A 23,719-nucleotide genomic window follows, 5' to 3' on the forward strand; every position below is an offset into this window, starting at 1 on the left:
ACTGACGTCGGTGTAACGTGCCACTCGGGGGGTGATTTATTCACACCCCTGAGCGAGGTAAGTTACACCGACATCGGCTGTAGTGTGGATGTAGCTTAGATGTTACAGTGACGAGGATGACACGAGAACTGAGCCCCCTCTACAAAACTCCATTCCCCCATACAGCTCTCACCCACCTCACACCCTTCGACAAGGCTGGTCGGAGCGGACGGTGGGGAGGTTTGGAGTGGTTCTGAGTTTCTGTGGGGAGTTCATTCCACACTCTGGGACCAGCCCCCAAGAAAGCTCTGTCTCCTGCACAGATGAGCTTTATCCTGAGGGTGTAGAAATTTCTCTTGTGCCAGACGAGCAGCGTGTTTACTGGTTTTGAGTGTTAAGGGAACAGATTATGCCCCCCCCAGACCTAGCAGTCTTGGGGGTCTGCTGGAAATTTAGCTCTTCCAGTGCCACCAGGTGGAAGATGTGATCACAGATCCACAGAGTATGGGTTATGCCCCAGCTTTTAAGCATGCCTTGGAGGAACCCTTTCAGTGTGCCAGACCCCCAAGCGTCTTCCTTAAGGGTAATGCCTCTGACACTGAGCCTCTGGACTCCAGCCCAGCAGCTTCACTGGCCGAGCTCTGCCCAGCAAGTCCAACTGAGGGAGACTCCTGGGTAGAGACTGTTACACTCTTCAGGGATTAATGCACCTCAGCATGTGTTTGCCGTGACACCAGGCAGCCTTTTCAAAACAGAGCAGGGTTTATTGGTCAACTGGAACGCAACATTGGGAAGTCCATGGGTTAACATGGAGATGTAAAGGTGACGACACACCCCATCAACCTGGCCAAGCCAGCGCTCCACCCAGCCAAGCTGTTGTGGAATCCATGTCTGGCGCTCAACCTCTGCCTCTATTCATTACTGACCTCGGAACCAAATGTAGGAATGGGCTGATAAAGTTTGCGGATGACACAAAGTTGGGAGGTATTGCCAATTCGGAGAAGGATCGGGATATCCTGCAGGGAGATTTGGATGACCTTGTAAACTGGAGTAATAGTAATAGGATGAAATTTAATAGTGAGAAGTGTAAGGTTATGCATTTAGGGATGACTAACAAGAATTTTAGTTGTAAGCTGGGGACGCATCAGTTGGAAGTAACGGAAGAGGAGAAGGACCTCGGAGTCCTGGTTGATCGCAGGATGACTATGAGTCGGCAATGTGACGTGGCCGTGAAAAAAGCTAATGCGGTCTTGGGATGCATTAGGCGAGGTATTTCTAGTAGGGATAAGGAGGTGCTGGTTTCGTTATACAAGGCACTGGTGAGACCTCATTTGGAGTACTGTGTGCAGTTCTGGTCTCCCATGTTTAAAAAGGATGAAATCAAACTGGAACGGATACAAAGAAGGGCCACTAGGATGATCTGAGGAATGGAAAATCGGTCGTATGAAAGGAGACTCGAGGAGCTCGGTTTGTTTACCTTAACCAAAAGAAGGTTGAGGGGGGATATGATTGCTCTCTTTAAATATATCAGAGGGATAAATACCAGGGAGGGAGAGGAATTATTTCAGCTCAGTACTAACGTGGACACGAGAACGAATGGATATAAACTGGCCGTCGGGAAGTTTAGGCTTGAAATTAGACGAAGGTTTCTAACCATCAGAGGGGTGAAGTTTTGGAACAGCCTTCCAAGGGAAACAGTGAGGGCGAAAGACCTCTCTGGCTTTAAGATTAAGCTTGATAAGTTTATGGAGGGGATGGTTTGATGGGATAAAGCGATTTTAGTCAATAGGTCAATAACGTGCCATCGCTGGTAATTACTAACAATGGTCAATGATGGGATATTAAAAGTTACTACAGAGAACTTTTTCCAGAGGGTCTGGCTAGAGAATCTTGCCCGCATGCTCGGGGTTCAGCTGATCGCCATATTTGGGGTCGGGAAGGAATTTTCCTCCAGGGTAGATTGGCTGAGGCCCTGGAGGTTTTTCACCTTCCTCCGCAGCATGGGGCGGGGGTCGCTTGCTGGAGGATTCTCAGCGATTTGAAGTCTTTAAATCATGATTTGGGGACTTCAACAGCTGAGTCAAGGGAGAGAATTCTTCCGGGAGTGGGTGGGTCAGCTTTTATGGCCCGCATCATGAGGGAGGGCAGACTAGATGATCATAATGGTCCCTTCTGACCTTAGAGTCTATGAGTCTATGAGTCTTTGTCATTCCCAGTGAGAGCTGCTGAGTGTCTCCAAAAGCCAACTCCTGTCACCTCTGCAGACCCATGCTGAGTTCACATGCTCCATCAGGGAGAGTTTCCCGTGGATAGGCGGTAATTGTTCAGGCCTTGGGTCTCCCATTGTCTTTCCATATCGTCTATTGATATATGGTAGAACCCCAGAGTTATGAACCCCTCGGGAATGGAGGCTGTTCGTAACGCTGAACAAAACGTTAGGGTTGTTCTTTCAAAGTTTACAACTGAACATTGACTTAATACAGCTGTGAAACTTTACTATGCAGAAGAAAACTGCTGCTTTCCCTTGTTTTATTTCTGTAGTCATTCCCTGTAACAGCACTGTACTGTATTTCCTTTTTTTTTTTTTTTTTTTGGTCACTGCTGCTGCTGCTGCTGCCTGATTGTGTACTTCCGGTTCCAAACGTGTGGTTGATGGGTCAGCTTGTAACTCTGGTGACTGTAACTCTGAGGTTCGACCGTAGTCAGTTTCAAACAGCTCTTCAATGACCTATTCATTCCACCCCAGACAGTTTCCTGGTACAAACGCCTCATGTCTCCTGCTCTGTAACCCTTTTGCTACCGCTGAGTAGCAATGCAAAGTACAGAGGGATTTGAAGCATGCACCATGTGTAAGAGTAGGTTTTAGTCCCGGGTATTTTTAGTAAAAGTCACAGACAGGTCACGGGCAGTAAACAAAAATTCACAGCCCGTGACCTGCCCATGACTTTTACTAAAAATTACAGTGTCTAAAACTTGGGAGGAGCTGCCTGGGGGTCCTGCAGATGCTGCAGGAAGGCGGCCGGGGTGCTGGGGGGGGCTGGCGGGCGGCAGCACGTGGCCCGGGATCCTCGCTGGTGCTGCGGGGGGCGGGTTGGTGGACCCAGCAGATTCCCTACCTGGCTCCACGCCTCCCCCACCCAGCAGCAGAGTTTGGGTATGGGAGGGGGCAGAGGGTTGGGGCACGGGATGGGGTGAGGCAGGCTCTGGGCTGCTCTTACCTGGGGGGCTCCCCGGAAGCAGTGACATCCCCCTTGCTCAGCTGCTAGGCGGAGATATGGCCGGGCAGCTCTGTGTGCTGCCTATGTCTGCAGGCACCGCCCCCACAGCTCCCGCTGGCCACCTGCCTGAGCTACCCCTGAGCCAGGCTTACCGACCGCGGCAAAAGTCACGGAGGTCACAGAAAGTCATGGAATCCATGACTTCCGTGACCTCCATGACAAACTCTCAGCCTTAACCATGTGCCTAATAGGGAGATATCTCTTTAAGAGACCTATGGGGCGGGGGAGTGACTTGTGTTTGCTATTGTTGTAGGCCAGGGGTCTCAAACTCAAATGACCACAAGGGCCACATGAGGACTAGTACATTGGCCCGAGGGCCGCATCACTGACACCTCCTCCCCGCCCCCACTCCACCCCTTCCATGAGGCCCCGCCCCTGTCCCGCCTCTTCCCACCCCTTCCCTGCCCCCATTCCAACCCCTTCCCCAAAATCCCCACCCCATCTCTGCCGCCTCCCTGCCCCCAGGGGGTGCAGGAGAGGTGTGGGGTGTGGCAGGGGCTCAGGGCAGGAAGTTGGGGATGTGGGGTGCAGGAGGAATGAGGGGTACAGCAGGGGGTCAGGGTGCAGGAGGGGTGCAGGGTATGGCAGGGGGTCGCGGTGCAGGAGGGGTGCGGCATGGGGCTCAGGGCAGTGGGTTTGGGTGCAGGAGGGGGGCGGGGTGAGGCAGGGGGTCGGGGTGCAGGAGGGGTGCGGGGTGCGGCGGGGGACTCAGGGCAGGGGGTTCGGCTGCAGGAGAGGTTCGGGGGGCAGGATCTGGCCGGGTAGGGTGACCAGACAGCAAGTGTGAAAAATCGGGACGGGGGTGGGGGGTAATAAGCACCTATATAAGAAAAAGACCCAAAAATCGGGACTGTCCCTATAAAATCGGGACATCTGGTCACCCTAGGCCCGGCGCGTACCGGGGGGCAGGGTAGGCTCCCTCCCTGCCTGCCTGCCTGCCTGTCTGCCTTGCCCCTGCACCGCTCCGGGAAGAGGCTGGAACGTGGGGAAGGGGGGACAGAGGGGCTGTGTGTTGCTTCAGGCACCGCCCCCAGCAGCTCCCATTGGCCACGGTTCCCCGTTCCCGGCCAATTGGGAAGCGGGCCGTGTGTTTGAGACCCCTGTTGTAGGCAGATTTAGCATTCCACATCCAGAAGTTTCGGGAATTGGGTGTGATCGTTTTCGGCCTGCTGCTGGGGTCAGACTTCATGTGAGGGGAAGCAGTCAGGGCAGCCGCTTTGTAAAGCCAAGTGCCCTGTTGTGTGAGCTGGGAGAAGCTGAGCGCGGGAGCAGAGAGCAGGCGGTTTTCCCTGACTCAGAAGCATTTTGCACAGGTTAGCGATATTGTTATAACCCCCAGGGAAGCATGGCCAGTCTTAATTATAGAAAGGGGAATTGGGAGGGAAAACTCATTTCTTTTCTTTTCACTGTATTCTTGGAAGGTTGTTTGATTTTAGCCAAATTGTTTTAGTTAAATTGTCTCAACCAATGCGATTCACCGACTTTTCTTCAATGTGATAATGGGGAAAGAGTCACTTATATTTTGCTGTTCTCAGTTTTGTATTTTTTGGTAACAGTTTTTTTTTTTTTAATCTATACACTTAACTGAGTGGTTGATTAATCAGTTGACTGGTTAACAGTGATTTCAGCAGAGGCTGGAGGAGGAAGAGTCTGCATGGATTCCAATCTAAGATTCCTACAAGCAAGTGGGGGGAAGATGTTTTAGACTCAGCAGATTGTCTATACTTGGTGATGAAAGATTCTAACTGAGACTCTGGTGAGCTCAACCTAAGCTTTTGGGAATGCTGAGTTCCTTCCCACTGTGGTTCTGTGGGGACTAATCTATTTCGATTTTAATTTGTTTTCTTTATTTAGGTTTATGTAGAACTGTGAAGATAATATCTGTGGATTATAAAGTAGCCATGTTATGTTGTAAAAATTAAATTATTATTATTTGTTATGTTTCTTTATCATAAGATTTTAGAAAGTTATTCCTGAATTCAATTCATTCCTTTCGCTCCATTTGGGACTTGAATGTGGGGAGGCTGACCCTGTGAAATCCTTGCTCAAAATCTTTCAGGACTGAATTCTGGGTCTTTCCTAGGGGAGTTGGGGTTTTTAGGCACTGGAGAAGGGGAATGAAGTGAACTTCTAGGTGCCCAAAAGTCACACAGTCATCCTGCAAAATATTACAGAGAATTCCCACTTTCTCCCGGCTAGATAGACCCTGGGACATGTGACCTGTGTATATGTGGTTCAGTGCTCTAAAATCTTCCTCCGGAATGTTTTGGCTCTAAATAAACAACATTTTGTTTTAAGAAGGCCATCGGGTCACTCCCCACCAATGGTTAGGGCTCCCGAATGGAACAGCACTGCAGGAGCTGAGCGTGAATCAGGCCTGCTGAGATGATCCTGGTTAGCAGCAGGGGACTGCAGCCAGGGCCCAGTGGGAGAGTGGGAGAATTGTGGGATTCCACCCCAGGAAAGGGAAAGACCTGAGGGGGCACACTCAGAGACCCGGAGCGCTCGGCAGCACGGATAGCGTGGTAAGTGTGACCACCACCTAAAATTCAACCCAGAAACCAACAGTCATCCAGGCCAGATTATGGAGCAACAGTGCCCATGCTGGGTTGACAAACTGTGGTCAGTGGCTTGACCACACTTCGTTTCATTATGAAATAGTATGAAAATTTAAGAGGCCAAATAACCATGTTGGTTAGGTTTAGTGCTAAAAGCCAATAATAATATAGTCCAGGACAAAGGTTCAATACGATACCGGCCTCCGGCAAGCCATCTCGTGCGCCTTACACAGAAGGCAAAGCAACACATTGCAATTAGGGGTATTTATAGGATGACTTTACATGTTACAAAGCTCTTTACACATCACTGAAATCCCACCTATCCTCAACTTGTTGTTCTGTTCCTTCCTTGTCTTTGTTTTGGATATGAGCGTTCCAGGTACTGGTCAGTTATGGTACTTCCCTCGCTTGTACTAAGCGGACGTAGAACAAATGTATCTTGATTTTGACAAATTTCCTATTTGCTTATTTGCCAAATGCTGGGTTGTGCTACTGCAGGGCACGGGGGGAGGTAGCTTAGCATGAGTGGACAGAACTCTGGGGAAACCATAGGCCTTACAGCTGTTATGACTGCCAGGCAGGGCCGGATTAACTCTCCTGTGAGTCCGGGGCCATTAGATTTTGTGGAGCCCCAGGGGGTTTGGAGTGGGGGAGGGGGCTCAGGGCAGGGGATTGGGGTGTAGGAGGGGGGCCGCTCCAGCTGGGCTCTAGGGTGGGCTGGGAAAGGGGGTTGGGGTGTGGGGTCTGGGAGGGGGTTTGGGTGCAGGAAGGGGCTCCGGGCTGGGGTAGGGGGTTGGGCTGCAGGAGGGTGTGCAGGGTGCAGGCTCCGGCCGGGAGCGGCACCTGGTCAGCTCCTGGTCAGCGGCACAGCAGGGCTAAGGCAGGATCCCTGCCTGCCCCGGCTCCACGCTGCTCTGCTCCCTGAGATGGTTGGCTTGTCCGGCCCCTAGGCAGAGGGGCCAGGCTGCGCTGTGCTGAGCATGCTGCCTGTGCCCGCAGGCCCTGCCCCCACAGCTCCCATTGGCTGCGGTACCCGGCCAATGGGAGCTGCGGAGATGGTGCTGGAGGCGGGGGCAGCATGCAGAGATTCCCTGAATGCCCCTCGCCTAGGGGCCGCAGGGGCCCATTGGCGAGCTGGCACTCGCAGCTCCAGCCCTGGGGGGAGGAGGGGAACGCCGACGCTCGGGAACCGGTGTCCAGCCCACAGTGCTGAGACTTGCCGCGGGCTGGATGAAAAGAAGCAGCGGGCCACATCTGGCCTGTGGGGCCCACTTTAGCCTGAGGCCCTGGGCTGCAGCCCCTAAAGCCTCTGCATTAATCCGGCCCTGCTGCCAGGCATTCGTATAATGTGCTATATACTAACCTAACACACATGCGATGGCTAACAAGTGCCACCATGAAACACTGCTTAATAAGAGGGCAAAGCTCAGGGGAGGGATAGCTCAGTGGTTTGAGCATTGGCCTGCTAAACCCAGGGTTGTGAGTTCAATCCTTGAGGGGGCCACTTGGGGATCTGGGGCAAAATCAGGACTTGGTCCTGCTAGTGAAGGCAGGGGGCTGGACTCAATGACCTTTCAAGTCCCTTCCAGTTCTAGGAGATGGGATATCTCCATTATTATTATTATTATAAAAGCATTCTGTACTCACTGAAGTTTCTGGGTTGTCTAACAGCAGCTGGAGATCCAACAGTAGCTCCAGATTGTGCATAGGCATTACATTTAGTGGGCACACACCCTCAGCCAGAGGGGCAGAAATCAGCCACACCATGTCAGCTGGTTGCTTCCCAGGCCCACCAGCATCAACTCAATCTCATTGAGATAGAGCTTCAGCCAGCCATCTCCCATCCGGGGCCCAGTCTTCCCCAGACACTGGGCCAGACATGTAGGAGCACTGGGTGAGTCAGGTACAACAGAGGTGTAGAGCTGGGTGTCATGAGCATGCTGAAACACTGCAGCCATCCTCACCCATCCAGCAGCCCCATATACATATTGACCAGGAAGGGAGACATGTTGGAGCCCAGGCTAGCCAGCCTGTGGGCTTACCTTCAAGAAAACCTGATGACAGGGTTTATTTGCAAATCTGCCTCGCTCTCTGGGCACCAGAGCTTTTCATGAAGAAGGATGGAAGCCGGCAAGTATGTTTGGATTGCCGGGCTCTGAACCAAATCATGATTATGATCGTTATCCAATGCCACTCATCCATAAGCTGCTGGACTGTGTGGGGGCTGCCAACGTACACACAACGCTAGACCTCTGGGAGGTGTACAACCTGGGACACATTAGAGAGGGGAATGAGTGCAAAACTGCTTTTCAGGTACGGCCACTTGGACTGTCTCACAATGCCATTTGGTTTGACAAATGCACTCGCCACATTCCAGCATTTCATCAGTGATGTGGTTTGGGACATGTTGGACCAGTACGTAGTGATATATCCGGATAGCTTACTTTTTTTCACTGATGACACAGAGTAGCACGCCATCCCTGTCTGTATTGTCCTCAAAGGCTATGCCAGCACGACCTCTAGACCAAGCTGGAAAAGTGTGTCTTTCACCAGTCCTCTGTAGAGTTTGGGGGTTTCTCATGTCCCCAGAGGGTATCAAGATGGACCCACATAAGGTGAAGATAGTCCTCATTTGGGCAGCATGTTGGAACATTCGCGACCTGCAGCATTTCCTGGGATTCACCAACTTCTATCACCAGTTCATTCTGAGGTTCTTGGAACGAATCGCCCCCTTCACCTTTCTGCTCTGCAAAACATCAAGTTCCACTGGCCTTATAAGGCTCAACAAGCCTTTGAATGGCTAAAACTTGCATTCACTTCTGCCCTGGACTGGGGCACCGGGATCCCACATTATCCTTCACCGCTGAAGCAGATGTATCCAGCGTGGTTATGGGAGCAGTGCTTTCCCAAACCCCCCAACCAGGTGTTGTTTTCATGTGCCTTTCTCCTCCAGGAGACTTACCCCCACAGAACAAAACTCTGAAATCCTGGACTAGGAGCTCCTAGTGATTAAGGTCGCCCTCGAGGAATGGTGCCACTATCTTGAGGGGGCCGGAACCTGGTCCAGGTGTATACAGACCATAAGACCTATCTGTGCAGGGTCAAGGCCCTGAATCAGTGGCAGCTTCAGTGGTCTCGGTTCTTCTCACACTTCGATTTTGTTATTTCCTCTTGTACAGGAACTAAAAATAACAGGCCACACACTGTCCCAGACCTTGCTGACCCTAAAGGCCTGAGCCCTGAAGCCTCAAGCACCTGGCATTCTCTCAGTGGGACACCCCGTCAAGACCTATTTGCCTTGATCCGGTTGGTCGTAACCCAAGGAGTCCCCCCGACAAACAGGAAGTGCTAAGCAAGGAGGCCTCCAATGTCCACGATGGGATATTCTATGTCAGGGGTTCTCAGACTTTTGTACTGGTGACCCCTTTCCCACAGCAAGCCTCTGAGTGCGATCCCCCTTAGAAATTAAAAACACTTTTTTATATTTAACACTATTTTAAATGGTGGAGGCAAAGCGGGGTTTGGGGTGGAGGCTGACAGCTCACGCCCCCCCATGTAATAGCCTCACGACCCCCTGAGGGGTCCTGCCCCCCAGTTTGAGAACCCCTGTTCTATGTGAAAGAACGTATTTATGTCTCCCCCGGCCGCCGACAGTTGAAGCTCTGCAAGCCTGTCACAGCTCCCCCCGGCCGGGCATTTGAGCTATACCAAGACCCAGCAGCTCGCCCTGCATGCGAGCCACAATACAGATCTATATTGCCCCCCTCAACACCTGTGCCCATGCCAAGACACCACACGATAAACCCCTTGGACTTCTGCAGCCCCTTAAGGTACCATCCAGCCCCGGGGCAGTCATCAGCCTCAATTTCATAGAGGAACTACCCAAATCCAACGGATCTATGATAGTCCTGACCACACTAGACCACTTCTCCAAGATGACCCACTCTGTACCCTGCACCAGCCTTCCCCCCCTCTGAGGAAACTGCCCATCTCTGGGTGGACAACATCATTCATCTTCGTGGTCTTCCAGAGTGCACCGTGGCCCACAATTCATGTAACGCTTCTGGCAGGAGGCCCTCCGAATATTAGCAGTTTGCTCCAGCCCCTCATCCACCTACCACCTCCAGATGAATGGAGAGAATGCACCAAATTCCGGAACACTATCCACGGTGCTATATTAATGATCACTAGAGCGACTGTTCCCCTCCACTACACGTGGCAGAGTTTGTGTACAATAGATTTAGGGTGTGGAGGGTGAGGTGCTTCTCCAGGAGATCTGGGGCCGCAATTGATTAACATGGCAACTGGATTCCAAACTCCTATTTTCCTATGACCATGACTAGAAATGATCATTTAACTCAGTGTGATGCATTTTTAGCACTGGGCAATAGAAGGGTTAGGCTATGATATCCACAGCTCATGCTGTTCAGTAACCCAAGGGGGTTTGGCTACGAGGTAAGGTAAGGCAGGTGTTTCCCTATCTGCCTTTAAGGACACCTCCAGTGCCTCCCAGGGCCAGGTGGAAAGCCAATGCTTTTATGCACCCGCATTTGTCCAAGCACAGGATTGGTGCTGGATAAATAGCAAGGCGACATCTGCCAGGTTTAACTCCGAGAACTGTGGCTTTCCATGCTGGAGAGAATTCTTTGGTATCATGGTGGCCTCGGACTGGCTGCATCAGAGATTTTCTCATGGTGATCTAGCAACATTTTGTTTCAAGTCCGACTCTGTGGTAATCTCCTTCCTCATTGCAGAAAGCACAGAAACCTTCTCTGTCTGTCCCTCAGGCCGTGCCTCCAGCTCCGTCCTGCTGGGGGGACACGGAAGGCAGGCTTTTCTCTCAGGAAGTCTCTCTCCCATCTCATCACACACAGTGCCGGGTTCTTCCCGCACTCTGCCCAGGCTCCTGTCCCCCCCTAGGACTACCGGATAGCAGGACATTTCGTGCCACTCTGCTCCATGCACTGCCCAGCACTCGTCCCCATCGCTCTGGGCGCCCTGCAAGTGGAGTAGCTCTAAGGTATTTACACCGATAACTGCGCCCATCTCCAGCTTTATTGCCCACGGGGCTCCCCCTTCCCAACCCAGCCTTCCACATTCCCCTAGGCCTTCAGCCCACTCCTCCCGCTCTCCACTCCAGGGAGACCCTGGGGAAAGCTCTGCCTCACAGCCTGCCCTGCACCTGGCTACCCCCCGGCTCTTGTTGACCTAGGAAGGGAGGGAGAAGGTACATTTCAAAGCCAAGGAGCCTTCACCAGGCTTTGTGATTGCCCCATCCTAGCCAATACAAAGGGGGAAGGCACCTGGCAATGTGCCCAGCATGGGGACCCCTCTGGAAGTTGCCAAGGGCACTGCAAGCCCCAGAGCGGGAGATGTGGTGGGGACATGTCAGGGCCAGCCCAGCGGTAAGAGGAGGCGTGGCCAAGGCACTCCCTATCCCTGACGGTTCAGGATGCTGAACAGGGGTTTGGCAGCCAGGGCAAAAGTTAGGGAAGCCCCGAGCAGCATCTCAGCCGGCTCCAGGGGTTCAGCCTGTCCACACAGCCCCAGCACTGGGGAGGTGTCAGCTGCTCCCCGTAGCCCCTGCTTGGCCCTGCCTGAGAATGCCCTGCTGCCAGTCCCCAGCACGGCCATCGTGGCAAACGTCTCTCAGTGCCTGGGACCTGGGTCTGAGTGAAACCCAGCCTCTCCGGCCTCACCTGGCAGTCCGTGCGGAGCCAGGGCAGCGCCCGGTGTGATAGGATCAGGTCGTGTATTGAAAATGGTGTTACATTTCCACGCGATCCCGTTCAGTGTGGAAGGGTTTCCTGGTCCTGCAGTTCTAATGGGCCTCCTGTCTCTGGGCTCAGGACACCTGCCAGTGCAGAGGTGGATTCATGACCACACTTACTACTCTGCTGGGCCTGGTTGGGGAGGGCACTGCAGAGGGTGCCCTGCACCAGTTTATTACCCCTGCAATTACTGGGTACCACCAGGTACGAGTTAAACATACAGTCACCAAGGGAAGCATGTGCTGCCCTGAGGAGCTGCCAGTGTGAAGCGGTGTCTCGGGGGGGATGGAGACCCTTCCCTGCCAGCGCCAGGCGATACTGCCCTGAGAGGCATGTTAAGTTTGGTGAAACTTCCCAAGGGGTAGAACTGAGCCCCAGGCCAAGTGACTCCCCAGCGCACCCCCGAAGCTACTAGACTCAGTGCTAGAGGCGTTCAAGAGCAGCTATTCAGTATTTTCCGAAAACCTCCGCCCCACCCACACCCAACTCTTCACTTCCTCCCTGTTCCACACAGGCTGCCTATATATCAGCGGTAGAAAGAAAAACGCAGCAGAGCGTGTTGCAAAGATCCCCAGCAAGTGATTGCCCCTCGCCGCTCTTCAGGCGGAACTTCACACCCAGCAACGTATTTCACAACAGCCTGCAAGCAGCTGGGCGGGAGCCAAGGAGCAGACTTGATACATGGTAAAAACAATTCTTTCCTGGGGCTTCCATTCCCGGTGCTTTGCAGGGTGAGCTCTGCCCGGCTGTGGATTTCCCCATTGAATTGCTTGCTGCCTAGTAGCCTATTGCTTGGGTTACACTCCGCTCTTTCCAGAAAGGAGCCGCGGTCTCCTGATGTGTGTTCCAGACAGCTCGGACCAGTCTGTCGCGGGAGCCTAAATTCAGCTCCCTGCTCTGCCTCAGGTGTCCTGGGTGGCCTTGGGCAGGCGCTCTCTGGGCCTCACGTGCTGGGGGAGCCACAGCACTGCCCTGCGTCCCGGGGGGGTGCTGAGGAGACAGAAAGCTCAGGTGCTACAGAGACAGAGCCTTAGCGTCCACTGCCTTCTCACACTGCCTTCGGGACGGGGGTGGCCCCTTTCTAAAGCCAAACTCTGGCTCTTGAACGTGCTCGGTTTCAGAGGGGGAGGCAAGCATGGAATTGTTGACGATTGAGATGCAGGATTTAGGGCACAGGACACTATTGGTCTGCCCCTGGGGGTGTGAAGCAGGGCAGGGTGGGTGTAAAATGCCACCGTTCTGGTCTGATAACGCCCCTGTGGCACTCAGTCTGCGTTGGTGCACATGGCTCCCCAGGAACAAGGCAGTGGGGGATGGGGGCCTCAGTGCGTGCACACGGACAGAACAGTGCCTAGTGTATGTTAGGACAGGGAAACGCAACTGTCACTCAGAAAATGGCCAAGATTCTAGGAGTTTACCAGCCGGTTGGTTACATGCTGAAGCCGATTGTTTGCAGCACGCTTTGTGATTGCTCTTGTGTAGTAACAATCTATGCTAGACTGGGCTGGTGAGCTCCCATCTGATTTTTGTGCGTTCTAACTCTAGCTATGCTAGAAGCTAAAAGGAGAAATTTGCCAGTTGTCTGGACTCTCGGTTTTAATTTCCACTGGTGTATTTGCAAATGCTGATTCTTCCTGTCTGTACAGGGCACTATGTCTGAATATCATCTAGCATTTCAGCGTGCCCTCTCTCTGGGCTTGCCCTTATGTTTGTTACAAACCTAGATGCAGATATTAAAAAAGCCAACACACTCAGTAATGAACCCTAGCGGAGCTGGGAACCAACCCCAGATCATCAGCGAGCCGGACAGGATGTGGGATTACAGTCAACAGGCTGCCCAAGGATCAAACTGCAGCTTCGTGCTCTGAACAATAACAGGGTCAATGTCACCTTCAAAGCGTGCGCTCCCCAGCGAGGTTCTGCTCAGCCCAGGCAGGGACCAAGAGGGAGCACCACGCCAGGCCCCCCACCCAGGGAGAGGCCCTAATCTGGCCTTAGTGTACTGCTAGGTAGCTACAGTCTTTACTCCTGCTTTCTGACCGGCTGGCTGGGAATGCCTCTGCTGTGTTGGTTTGGTTTAAGAGGGGCTCCGGGACACCGGGACACATGTTACTACCTCGGAAGCGCTGCCCCGGCTGGAGCTAGGGCAGCCATCTGCTAAGCCAGGGCTCCTTTGTGTTTGTGGGATGGGGCCTGCCCACGCGATGGAAGGTAGCAGAGCTAGGCAAGAAGATGGGTCCCCTGCTCTTTGCTGTCTTTGCTCCTCCATGCGACACCTAAGAACACCGCTAACAGTTGTTGTTAATACAGAATCAAAGATGTGTCGGGCCCTTTACAGACAAATGCCATGGCCCTGAAGAGCTCACAGTCTAGGACAGGTACAACATCACATGCATGGGAGGCTGGTGACCCGGCCATTGCGGGAGGCTAGCCCCTGGCCCTTCCTGCCCAAGGTCCCCCTCATCCCTCGCAGGAGCCCACTGCGGGCCCTGGCTCCAGTGCCAAGTGGCCAGGGGGCGAGGTCCAGCCCTGATACTTCGGGCAGCGCGGCCTGCCCTCGTGTGCCGCAGCACTCCTGGCTCCGGGTGGCGTGGCCAGCCCCCGTGCGCTGGGCGGCAGGGCTCCAGCAACAGCCGCCCTGACTCCCTGTGGGAGGCAGGCCAGCCAGCCCCAACCAGCCTGGGCCAGCCAAGGCAGCGCGCTGGAATGCAGCGGGGGCCTGGCCTGGGGGCTGAGCGTGGGCAGCATCAAGCTAGGCTGTTTGGGAAGGCACAGCCTACCCCTGCCTGCAATACCCGCCGCCCATGATCACATGCCCAGGGAGAGAAGAGGAGCAACGGGAGGAGAGCTACACAACACAGGGGCAGGATTATGGCAGGTCATTTCCAATGTCTAAAAGGGGCAACGTTCTATTGTTAATTAAAGAAAAGGAAATATTTGGGCAAACAAAATGGAGTCGGTGTTATGTGTGGCATGGGAATGCAGGTCAAATAAATAGCCTTTATTTTACAATCAGCATTGTTTTGCCCCACTTAATAGTAGTCAAAATCCCATAAACCCACCTTCTACTCCCCAGGGCAGACTCAGAGCCAAATTTGGAAACATTTGCAGAGGAATCGTACTCAGATGCAAACACATGACTTTTTGTGACAAGAGCCTAGATGTCATGGTTTTTCCCATAGCAGTCACATCCTGCCTTAGTCATGAAGGCACTTGGTTTTGTTTGTTTCATCTCTATTTTTATTCCAGTTTCTTTTATATTGCATACCAGTACAATACACAACATTTCTGATAGCATTTTCTACTTTCAAAGTGAAATAAATGTTCAGAGTCCTTGATCTAAAGGCCAGAAGAGCACTAGATTGTGATCATCTAGTCTGATTTCCTGTATAACTACAGGCCAGAGAATGTCACCCAGTGATTTGCCAATAAATTATTGTGGAGCTAAAATGTATTTTTTAGAAAGACATCTGATCTTGATTTAAAGATGTCAGGTGGTGAAAATCCATCACCAACCTCGCAGCGCTGTTCGAACGGTTAATTCCCCTCACTGCTAAAACCTTTCTCTTTATTTCCAGTTTGAACTTGTCTGCGTTTAATTTCCAGCCATAGTCCCTCATTCTGCCTTTGTCTCCCAGATTAAAGAGCCCTCTAGTATCAGACAGCTTTCCTCTGTGGAGGTACTTGCAGATGCTGTTCAAGTCACCTCTTCACTTTCTCTCAGATATGCTCAAAAGATTGCGCTCCTTTATTCTCTCACCATAAAAGCAGGTTTTCCATCCCCCAATCTTTTGCAAGTCTCTCTTCTAAACCCTCTCCAATTGTTCGATACCCTTCCTGAAATGTGGACATCAGTAGTCATCACACCAGTGCCAAACACAGAGGCAATACCAAATCCCTGCTCTTACTTGCTAGTCCGCTGTTAATACATCAAAAGATCACTTAAGATCAGTTCAATTCATTTAAATTCAATGAGGTTTTATCGGTACCACAATCTATGCAAGTATTGTTAGGGTATCAAGGGGTAGCCGTGTTAGTCTGTAGCCACAAAAACAACAAGGACTCCGGTGGCACCTTAAAAACTAACAGATTTATTTGGGCATAAGCTTTTGTGGGTAAAAAACCTGCATCTGAGGAAGTGCGTTTTTTACCCACGAAAGCTTATGCCCAAATAAATCTGTTACTCTTTAAGGTGCCACCGGACTCCTCGTTGTTATTGTTAGGGTAGCCATTTTCTCCAGGGCTCGTGTGCAGTCAGTTCTGCATTAGGAACCCCACGCCCTTCTCAGAGTTGCTGCCTTCCAGCCTCTCTGTGTGACCTGCTTCTTCGTTCCTTGCACTTGGCTGAAATGATTGCTCTTCCTAGTCTGCTATGCAGTATACGGCTGAGCATTATTGCCCCGGGCTGGACCCGGAGAGGAAGGGCAGGGGACCGCAGTGTCGTGATCTAGGTTAATGGACTGGAAGAAGGAAAAGCCTGGCTCTGCTGCCAACATACCGTGTGCCTGTAGACCAGTCACCTCCCCGCTCGGAGCCTGGGCTGGCCCTTGGTAGAGTGGGGTTAAGGATACCTTACGGAGCGGGGCTGTGAGGATGAGTCCATCAGGTAAGCAGCTTGAGTCAAATCAGAAGAGGCTGGGAACAGGACGCAGCCATTACTGGCTTCCAGCTCCCTGCTCCGGCTGCTGGCTAATGCAGCTCTCTCCTGCGTCCTGACAGCGTTGTGCTTTTCATACCCACAGAGCAGCCGTCTGCTCTCACGTTACTTCGGGGAAACCAGTGAGAAAGAACAAGCTGAGGCTCCGGGGAAGAGCCCGGTGAGTGGCTGTGTGTCTGCCCTTGACTGCAGCCCAGATTGGCAGCTGGCTTGGGAGAGGGGGCCTCTACAGAACACAACCCTGGCAGCTCCATAGCGATACCCACCACAAAGCTGCACTCCCCAGGGCTGTCAGGCCTCTGAAGACCACTAGGACCCAGGTTGGCGGGGAATGGGAAGTGCCCCAAACCCTGAAGCAGGTTCCTGAAAGCCCGAGGCCTCAGCAAGCCCTCAGTAATCACACCAGGGGAAAGTCTTTAGGACAAGCTGTTGTTGAGATGAGGTGGCAAAAAAGCATTGCAAGAATTTCCAGAGTGTGACTGACAGCCCTCACCCCCTGGCCAGAGATTCAAAAAACACCTTGTTCAGTTCCTTTCCAGGAACAATTCTGAGGTCAAAAGGAACCTTCCCCTCTGGCTTTGGCAGCAATGGCAAAACTGGGTTTACAGTGGAAAGCTGGTAGTGAGGCAGGGATGAGTGCCTGCCCCTAAGAGAGTGGGCCCAAGGTCCAGTGGGTAGCGCACTGGTGAGGGACTTCAGCGACCCAGGGTCAGTTCTTTGCCACAGGCTTCCTGTCTGACCGGGGGCAAGTCACTTGGCCTCCATTCCCCTCAGCAGAATGGGGCTAATAGCTCTGCCTCACAAGGGTGCTATGGGGAACATGCAGTAAAGATTCTGAGACCCTGCAGCACGGGGTGCCCCATAACTAGCTATGATAGAGCGAGGCACTGTGTATTGTCAGCAAGGAGTTAATAGGAACATTTTCAATATTGCACAACTAAGCAAAAGGAGAAATGACACCAGCTTTCCCTTCCGCGTTACACGCCAGGAGATTTCAGATCAAAATGCTGCAGTGTGGCTACCAAAAGGCACTGAACCGTTAAGCCCAGATCTTCAAAGGTATTTAGGCTCCTAACTTCCATTGATTGCAGATTAGGAGCCTAAATACCTTTAAGAATAAAGGCCTTGTTTGGCCCTTATGGCAGTGAGAGAAGAGCAGACTTGTTAATTGTACATTGAAATTTCCCGATCAAGCATGGAAACTCAGCAATGCCCCCTAGGATATGTCTGAGGAGAACCCCATGTGCTGGAGTTGTAACTGATGCAACCTAGACATTAATGTGTAACATCACTCAAGCCTTAACTCAGAGCAGACACTGCACAACACAGTTCTTAGAGTCCTGTCTTCGGGCTGGTGTGCTTGCAGGGGCCGTGTCGTGCAGCGGGGTAACAATGGGAGAACACATTCCGACATTTTCTGGAGCAAGAAACTTTTACAGGATTCAGTGCACGGGAAGCTGAAGTGATTCTGTATTTGGAAAGTGGAGAGTGAGAAAAATGTAACCTCCCAGCTGGTCCTGGGATGGAACGTCTGCCCGGTCAGGACATGCAGTGGTGGAAAGGGCCAGCTCCCCGCTCCTGGAGCGCATGCAGCCAGCTAATGACGGGGAAAGCCTGGTGCGCACTGATTCACTGCATTCCCAGTGCAGCTGCTACATCCCCTTGGAGACAGAAAAACAGCCTTGCCTTGCCATAATCCCCAAGGGAGGACAGCGATGGAAACCCAGCCTGCCCTGCCCTGGTGATGAATCCCCGTGCCGTGGCCTCCCACTGATGCAGGGAGTTTGGGGCCCAGCAGGGATGAACCTGTCTCAGTGCACCGCCAGCCAAGCCCGCCGTGGGTCTGAGCTGCTCTGTGGTGTGAGTGTTGGTACGATGCGAGGCGGCGCAGAGAGCATGTGGGAGCCTGCACTTCACACCTCCTCAGAGTGTCTCAGGAGGAAGCTGCACGTCAGCACTCTGACAAAACCCCCTTTTTGTAACAAGAGCAATATTTCAATGTTGGTTGTTTCTTTGACCTAGCGCATCAAAATGGTGCCTGCAGGGCTCAGGCGTTCGTACCTGGAGTCTGGCTGGTGCGGATCGCGCTGAACCACAGGTATCTTGGGAATAGCTTCCAGCAGGGCTGTGACAGGGGCGCTCTGGAGTGAGGGTATTACTGCGGGTGGCTAGCCAGCCAGCCCTGTGTACTAATCAGAGACAGGTATTCCCTATAACGAGCTGCCAGGAGGAGGTCCCCTGTAGGGAGAGGGAAGCTGGAGAGGAGGCCCTGGAAAAGGCCACGCCCCAGGCCACTAGATGGGAAGAGGCAGACAAGGAGAAAGGACGCCAGAGAAGAAGCCGTGAGGGTCAGAGGTTTGAGGGGAGCTGGGCCTCCCGGGAGGCAGCATTCTATACAAAAAGCAGGGGAGAACTCTGCAGGGCCTGGGCGGTGGGGGGTGAAGCATCTGCAGAGAATTGAGCCCAAGAAGGGGGCAGAAGTTCTGTTCTGTTTGCTGTGGACACTGGAGAGTGGAACTGAAGAGAAGCCCAGGTGGGGCAGAAGCTCTTGTGTTTATTGCTTTTGATTTATGGGACGTTGTTGGTTTGAAAGATGGGGGAATGGAAGTGAGTATCAACTGTCTGGAGAGCCAAGTCACCCCACAGGCCACTGGTGTCCCGAAGAGAGCTGTGAGGGCGTGCCTTTGGGACAGCGAGTCGGTGACGCTGCTGTTAGTCATGGAGTATAAGGCCACACAGGACAACTCACTGATCTAGTCTGACCTCCTGTGCAGCACAGGCCAGCACCCCCACACAAACCCAACCCAAAAGCATGGGGAAGAAGTCATTAACCACAGAGATCTTCTCAGTGCCATGACAGGCCATGAGGCAGTCTCTCTGGCAATGCTCACAGCCAGCTCTATTCCCCTGCAGGGAGAGAGGCTGAGAGATCTCTCTTCTCTTCTGCCAGGGCCCCTGCAAAGCTGCCTGCAGTGGGACCAGCCTGCGCAGTGTCTGACCAAGTCAGTTCCTTCGCCTTCCCCCAAAGCCTAAAGGCTCCTGCCATGAGGAGCTTGTGTCTGACTTTGCAGAAAAGCCTGAGATCACACTGGAACTGGAGGAGAGCAGAATGGGGTGGGACCCCGTTCCCCTGACTGAACCTAGCCCAGTCTCTGAAAAGGAGGCACTAAGGCTGTGGGGACAGGGCTACAAGGGTCCAAGCTGCTGCCAACTTATGTCTGACCCCTGCTCAGGAAACCTGGTTGTGCCTCAGCAGGGTGCAATGTAAGCCATGCAGGCATTCCTCTAACACAATGGGCCTCAACCTTTCCAGACAACCGGAACCCTTTCAGGAGGCTGATTTGTCTTGTGTACCCCAAGTTACACCTACTTAAAATCTACTTGCTTACAAAATCAGACATAACAATACAAAAGTGCCCCAGCACACTATTACTGACACATGGCTTCCTTTCTCATTTTTGCCATGTAATTATCAAATAAATCGACTGCACTATAAAGATTGTACTTACATGTCAGCATATCGTACATAGAGCAGTATGAACAAGTCATTGCCTGTATGAAATTTGCATTTGCACTGACTTCACTAGTGCTTTTTCAGTAGCCTGTTGTAAAATTAGGCAAATATCTAGATGAGTTGATGTACCCCCTGGGAGACCTCTGCGTACCCCCCGGGGTGCACATACCCCTGGTGGAGAACCACTGCCCTAACAGTGGCTGTGAGGTAGAAAACAAGTTGAGTCAGGCGGTGCTTCTGGGGCACACCCCTACTACTAGGGGAAGTGGCTGTAAGAGCACCACAGTGCTACAGACGGGCACTTCAGAAATGGGAATGCCAATGCCATTAATGCTCCTGACAGTGAACAGCTGGGGCAAGTCATCCCTGCCCACCCCCGATAACGAGTTGGTGGGTAGGCAAGGGAACACTAGCAGCGGCATCTGGATGTGGTTATGGGGGAGGAAGGAAGGAAAGATCTGGAGGACACAAGTTGACTGCTCTAAACTGACCCCCTCTGCAGCTGTCTGTGGGTTGTGGCAGGGCTGTGAGCTCACTCAGCGTGGAGGGCACTCAGCTGACGACTGCACTCTCTTCCCAGGCTAGTTTTTATAACATAAAATGAGCTGAAAATGGCTTTTAGACAAGAAACAATGGCTGAAAACCAGCCAGGCTCCTGGGAGGGGGAGTAGGGTCCACACAGCCAAGGGAACCTTTTCAGATATTAGAGAAAAGATACTCACAATGGGTGAAATGCGCTGTGGTGCAGAGGGCCCCGCACCAGGCCAACACCCCACTAGATCCCACTGACCCTCAAAATGGGCTCAAAGCAACCTGCAAAGAGTTGTAAATAAACTGGGCTTGGCACCATTTTTGCTTCTTTATGATGGAGAAAGAGCCTGAATTTTTTAAACTCTGTTTGTTCTTTACCTCAGAAATGGCTGGTGTGCCAATGTGAAGACTTCTGGGACACCTCAGGGATGTCTGGCAGTTCTTAACACCCCAGCTGTAGGGCTGTGGGCATTGACTCTTTAACAAAGGCTTCCTTTGTCCTAAATGCTAGTTAGTCCTTGGCGTTCACTGGGTGCTCAGAAATAGAGAACTCAGACAGTCCTGAGTTCCCCCTGAGCTCAGCTTCCATGTCGGTGGTTCTCCTGACTGCCACTCCAGTCAGGCCTAGACAGGCCATGAATTTCTGATAACCAACCAGCAGAAAAGAAAAGGTCTCACACATTTTCAGAGAAAGCACGTGCCCAGTTTGGTTCTTTTGCAGGCCCTAGTTCTTGCCCTCTGCTCAGGGCTGAATTTTACCCAGTCCCGGGGAAAAGAGCTTATAACTCTTCCTTCCCCACTCTCCCTAGCCCTCTGCTAACAACTCTTTTTCATAATGATCCATCCCCTGTGTCACCCCCACCTCAAAAAGCCAAGCCTGGTAGCAAAGAGCTATGCCAGGGTGTGTATGAATAACGAAAGGAGCCAGGCATTTCTGTGTACCCCCGGCATACACCAGTGCCCTATTACCCAGGGGGAGTTCCCCAGCTACTCCAGCTCCCCCCCGGGAGAAAACCTCAGTGCACACAAAGAGGAAATTTCCTCCCATTCTGGGGGCAAAGCAGTAGCCTTTAACATTTGAAAGGTTTTCAAGGCCTGCTTATAAAATAAACCCTGTGGAACAAGCTCCAGAGAGCCCAGTGAGATTGCCTCGTGCGAACCAAGCCGGCTGCTTCTCAGGGAGTGAGCTAGCGAACTGCCAGCCTGTGTAAGCTGAAGGCCAACTGGGGAAGGCTCCTTGGTTCTCTAAAAAACTGGCTGTCTTGGTGCTGTTCCCCATTCATCTCATGCAGGCCCTGCCCACTACCAGCCACAGATAAAAGGCCTGTGGAAATATTGCTTTCCAGGGAGTGACTTTTTCTCTTTTCAGACCCAAATTTGATATGGCTAATTTCTCTAGGTTTTCTTTGGAGGTACATAACAGTAGGGGTGAGTTCAGTAAGAGGAAGGAGCACATCACATGGTGGGGGAGCCAGATGGGAAGGGGCTGGACACCAGTGATAAGTTTCCAACCATGCAGCCGCTGCTTTGTCTTTATCCCTCAGGGAGGGTCCAGGGCCTCAGCAAACTACTTGTTATGTCTAAGTAAGGGCTACAGTGGCCTTCCTGATACAGACCCTGCAGTGATGCTGTGTAATGCTGCACACACTGGTGGGAGACATCTCTCCTCATTGTGAAACTGGGCAGGAGATAACTTATGTGAACAACAACTCTCTTTCCTTCTGCAACTTCAGCCACTTCTGTCATATCCCTGAACTGGGGGTATTGCAATCCTGGCTGTGTGGCAATCGACTGTGTTCTAATCCATCGTGCCCACTCGCTAGCTCAAGGCTTCTCAGATGTTTATGGTGTGACTCATAATGTAGTCTCCTAGCCAATGTCCCCTCCATTCCCAACCACAGAGACCATCCGCCTTCCCAGCTGAGACCCACATCACTTCTCTGTAACAACCTACATGGGACAATAATCCTAGCAACGCTTTTCAAGGTTGGTTTGTTGGTTTGTTTGTTTAGCTTTTTAAGATGTAATTTAACAGGCTGGAAACAAAGAGCAGAGCAAGCCTGTGTGAGCAGGCAGGTCATCAGCAAGTGGTCTGTGGGTAGGGTTACCATACGTCCGGGTTTTCCCAGACATTGCTTCCTCTGACCCGGCGGATTTTCCAAATACAGTAGAACCTCAGAGTTCCGAACCCCTCGGGAATGGAGGTTGTTCGTAACTCTGAACAAAACGTTATGGAGGTTCTTTCAAATGTTTACAACTGAACATTGACTCAGTACAGCTGGGAAACTTTACTATGCAGACGAAAACTGCTGCTTTCCCTTTATCCCTTTATCTTTTTAGCAGTTTACGTTAACACAGCACTGTACTGTGTTTGCTTTTTGGTTTTTTGGTCTCTGCTGCTGCCTGATTGCGTAATTCCGGTTCCAGCTGAGGCGTGTGGCTGACTGGTCAGTTCATAACTCTGAGCTTCTTCCGGAAGAGGCACTGTTCATGAGCAGACATTGCAACTCAGAAAGAGCACCAACTGGTCCACCTCCCAATTGGCCCCTTCCCTGCAGCCACATCTGATTGGCCCCTGGCAGCTGCTGGACCCCGCGCACCCAGGCCCCAGCTCCCGGCGCTAGGGAAGGGGAGAGTCCCACAGGGAGGCGATGACGGACAACTGGTGCTGCGTCCTGAGTCTGCTCCAGCCGCCCTGCCTCCATGACAGGGAGTGACACTGCCCCCTACCTTGGGAGTGAGGCCCCAGGTACCCCCTCCAGCACCCCACAAATACCCCTCACAGGACACCCCCCCTCCACCACCCCCTAGGTACCCCTCCCAGGACACTCACACACCCCTCCAGCACCCCCCCAGATATCCCTCCCAGGACACACATACACGCACCCCCCCAGGTACCCCTCCCAGGACACTCACACGCCCCTCCAGCACCCCCCCAGATATCCCTCCCAGGACACACACACGCCCCTCCAGTACCTCACAGTTACCACTCCAGGATACACACATGCCCCTACAGTACCTCACAGTTACTACTCCCAGGACATTCACATGCCCCTCCAGCACCCCCAGGTACCCCTCCCAGGACACACATACACACACCCCTCCAGCACCCCCCCAGATATCCCTCCCAGGACACACACACGCCCCTCCAGCACCCCCAGGTACCCCTCCCAGGACACACATACACACACCCCTCCAGCACCCCCCCAGATATCCCTCCCAGGACACACACACGCCCCTCCAGCACCCCCAGGTACCCCTCCCAGGACACACACACGCCCCTCCAGCATCCCCAGGTACCCCTCCCAGGACACACATACACATGCCCCTCCAGCACCCCCCCAGATATCCCTCCCAGGACACACACACGCCCCTCCAGCACCCCCAGGTACCCCTCCCAGGACACACATACACACACCCCTCCAGCACCC

At 52.6% G+C, this 23,719-nt stretch overlaps 1 protein-coding gene across 3 annotated transcripts in view; it reads left to right on the forward strand.

The window, feature by feature from the left end:
* The first annotated feature begins 4,377 nt into the window (after positions 1-4,377).
* The window catches only part of ITGB2 (integrin subunit beta 2), a 54,980-nt gene continuing 35,638 nt past the window's right edge, over positions 4,378-23,719 (forward strand). Inside the window, exons 1-3 of one of the 3 annotated variants that reach the window (XM_008175332.4) lie at positions 4,378-4,570; positions 10,603-10,835; positions 12,101-12,270. In XM_008175332.4, the coding sequence (XP_008173554.2) occupies positions 12,268-12,270 (3 nt within the window). In that variant the 5' untranslated portion in view covers positions 4,378-4,570; positions 10,603-10,835; positions 12,101-12,267. The remainder of the gene's footprint in view (positions 4,571-10,602; positions 10,836-12,100; positions 12,271-23,719) is intronic. The other 2 variants (XM_024111785.3, XM_024111786.3) reach the window with 2 other exon arrangements.

Source organism: Chrysemys picta, chromosome 11, assembly GCF_011386835.1.
Source record: "Chrysemys picta bellii isolate R12L10 chromosome 11, ASM1138683v2, whole genome shotgun sequence".
NCBI lineage: Eukaryota > Metazoa > Chordata > Testudines > Emydidae > Chrysemys > Chrysemys picta.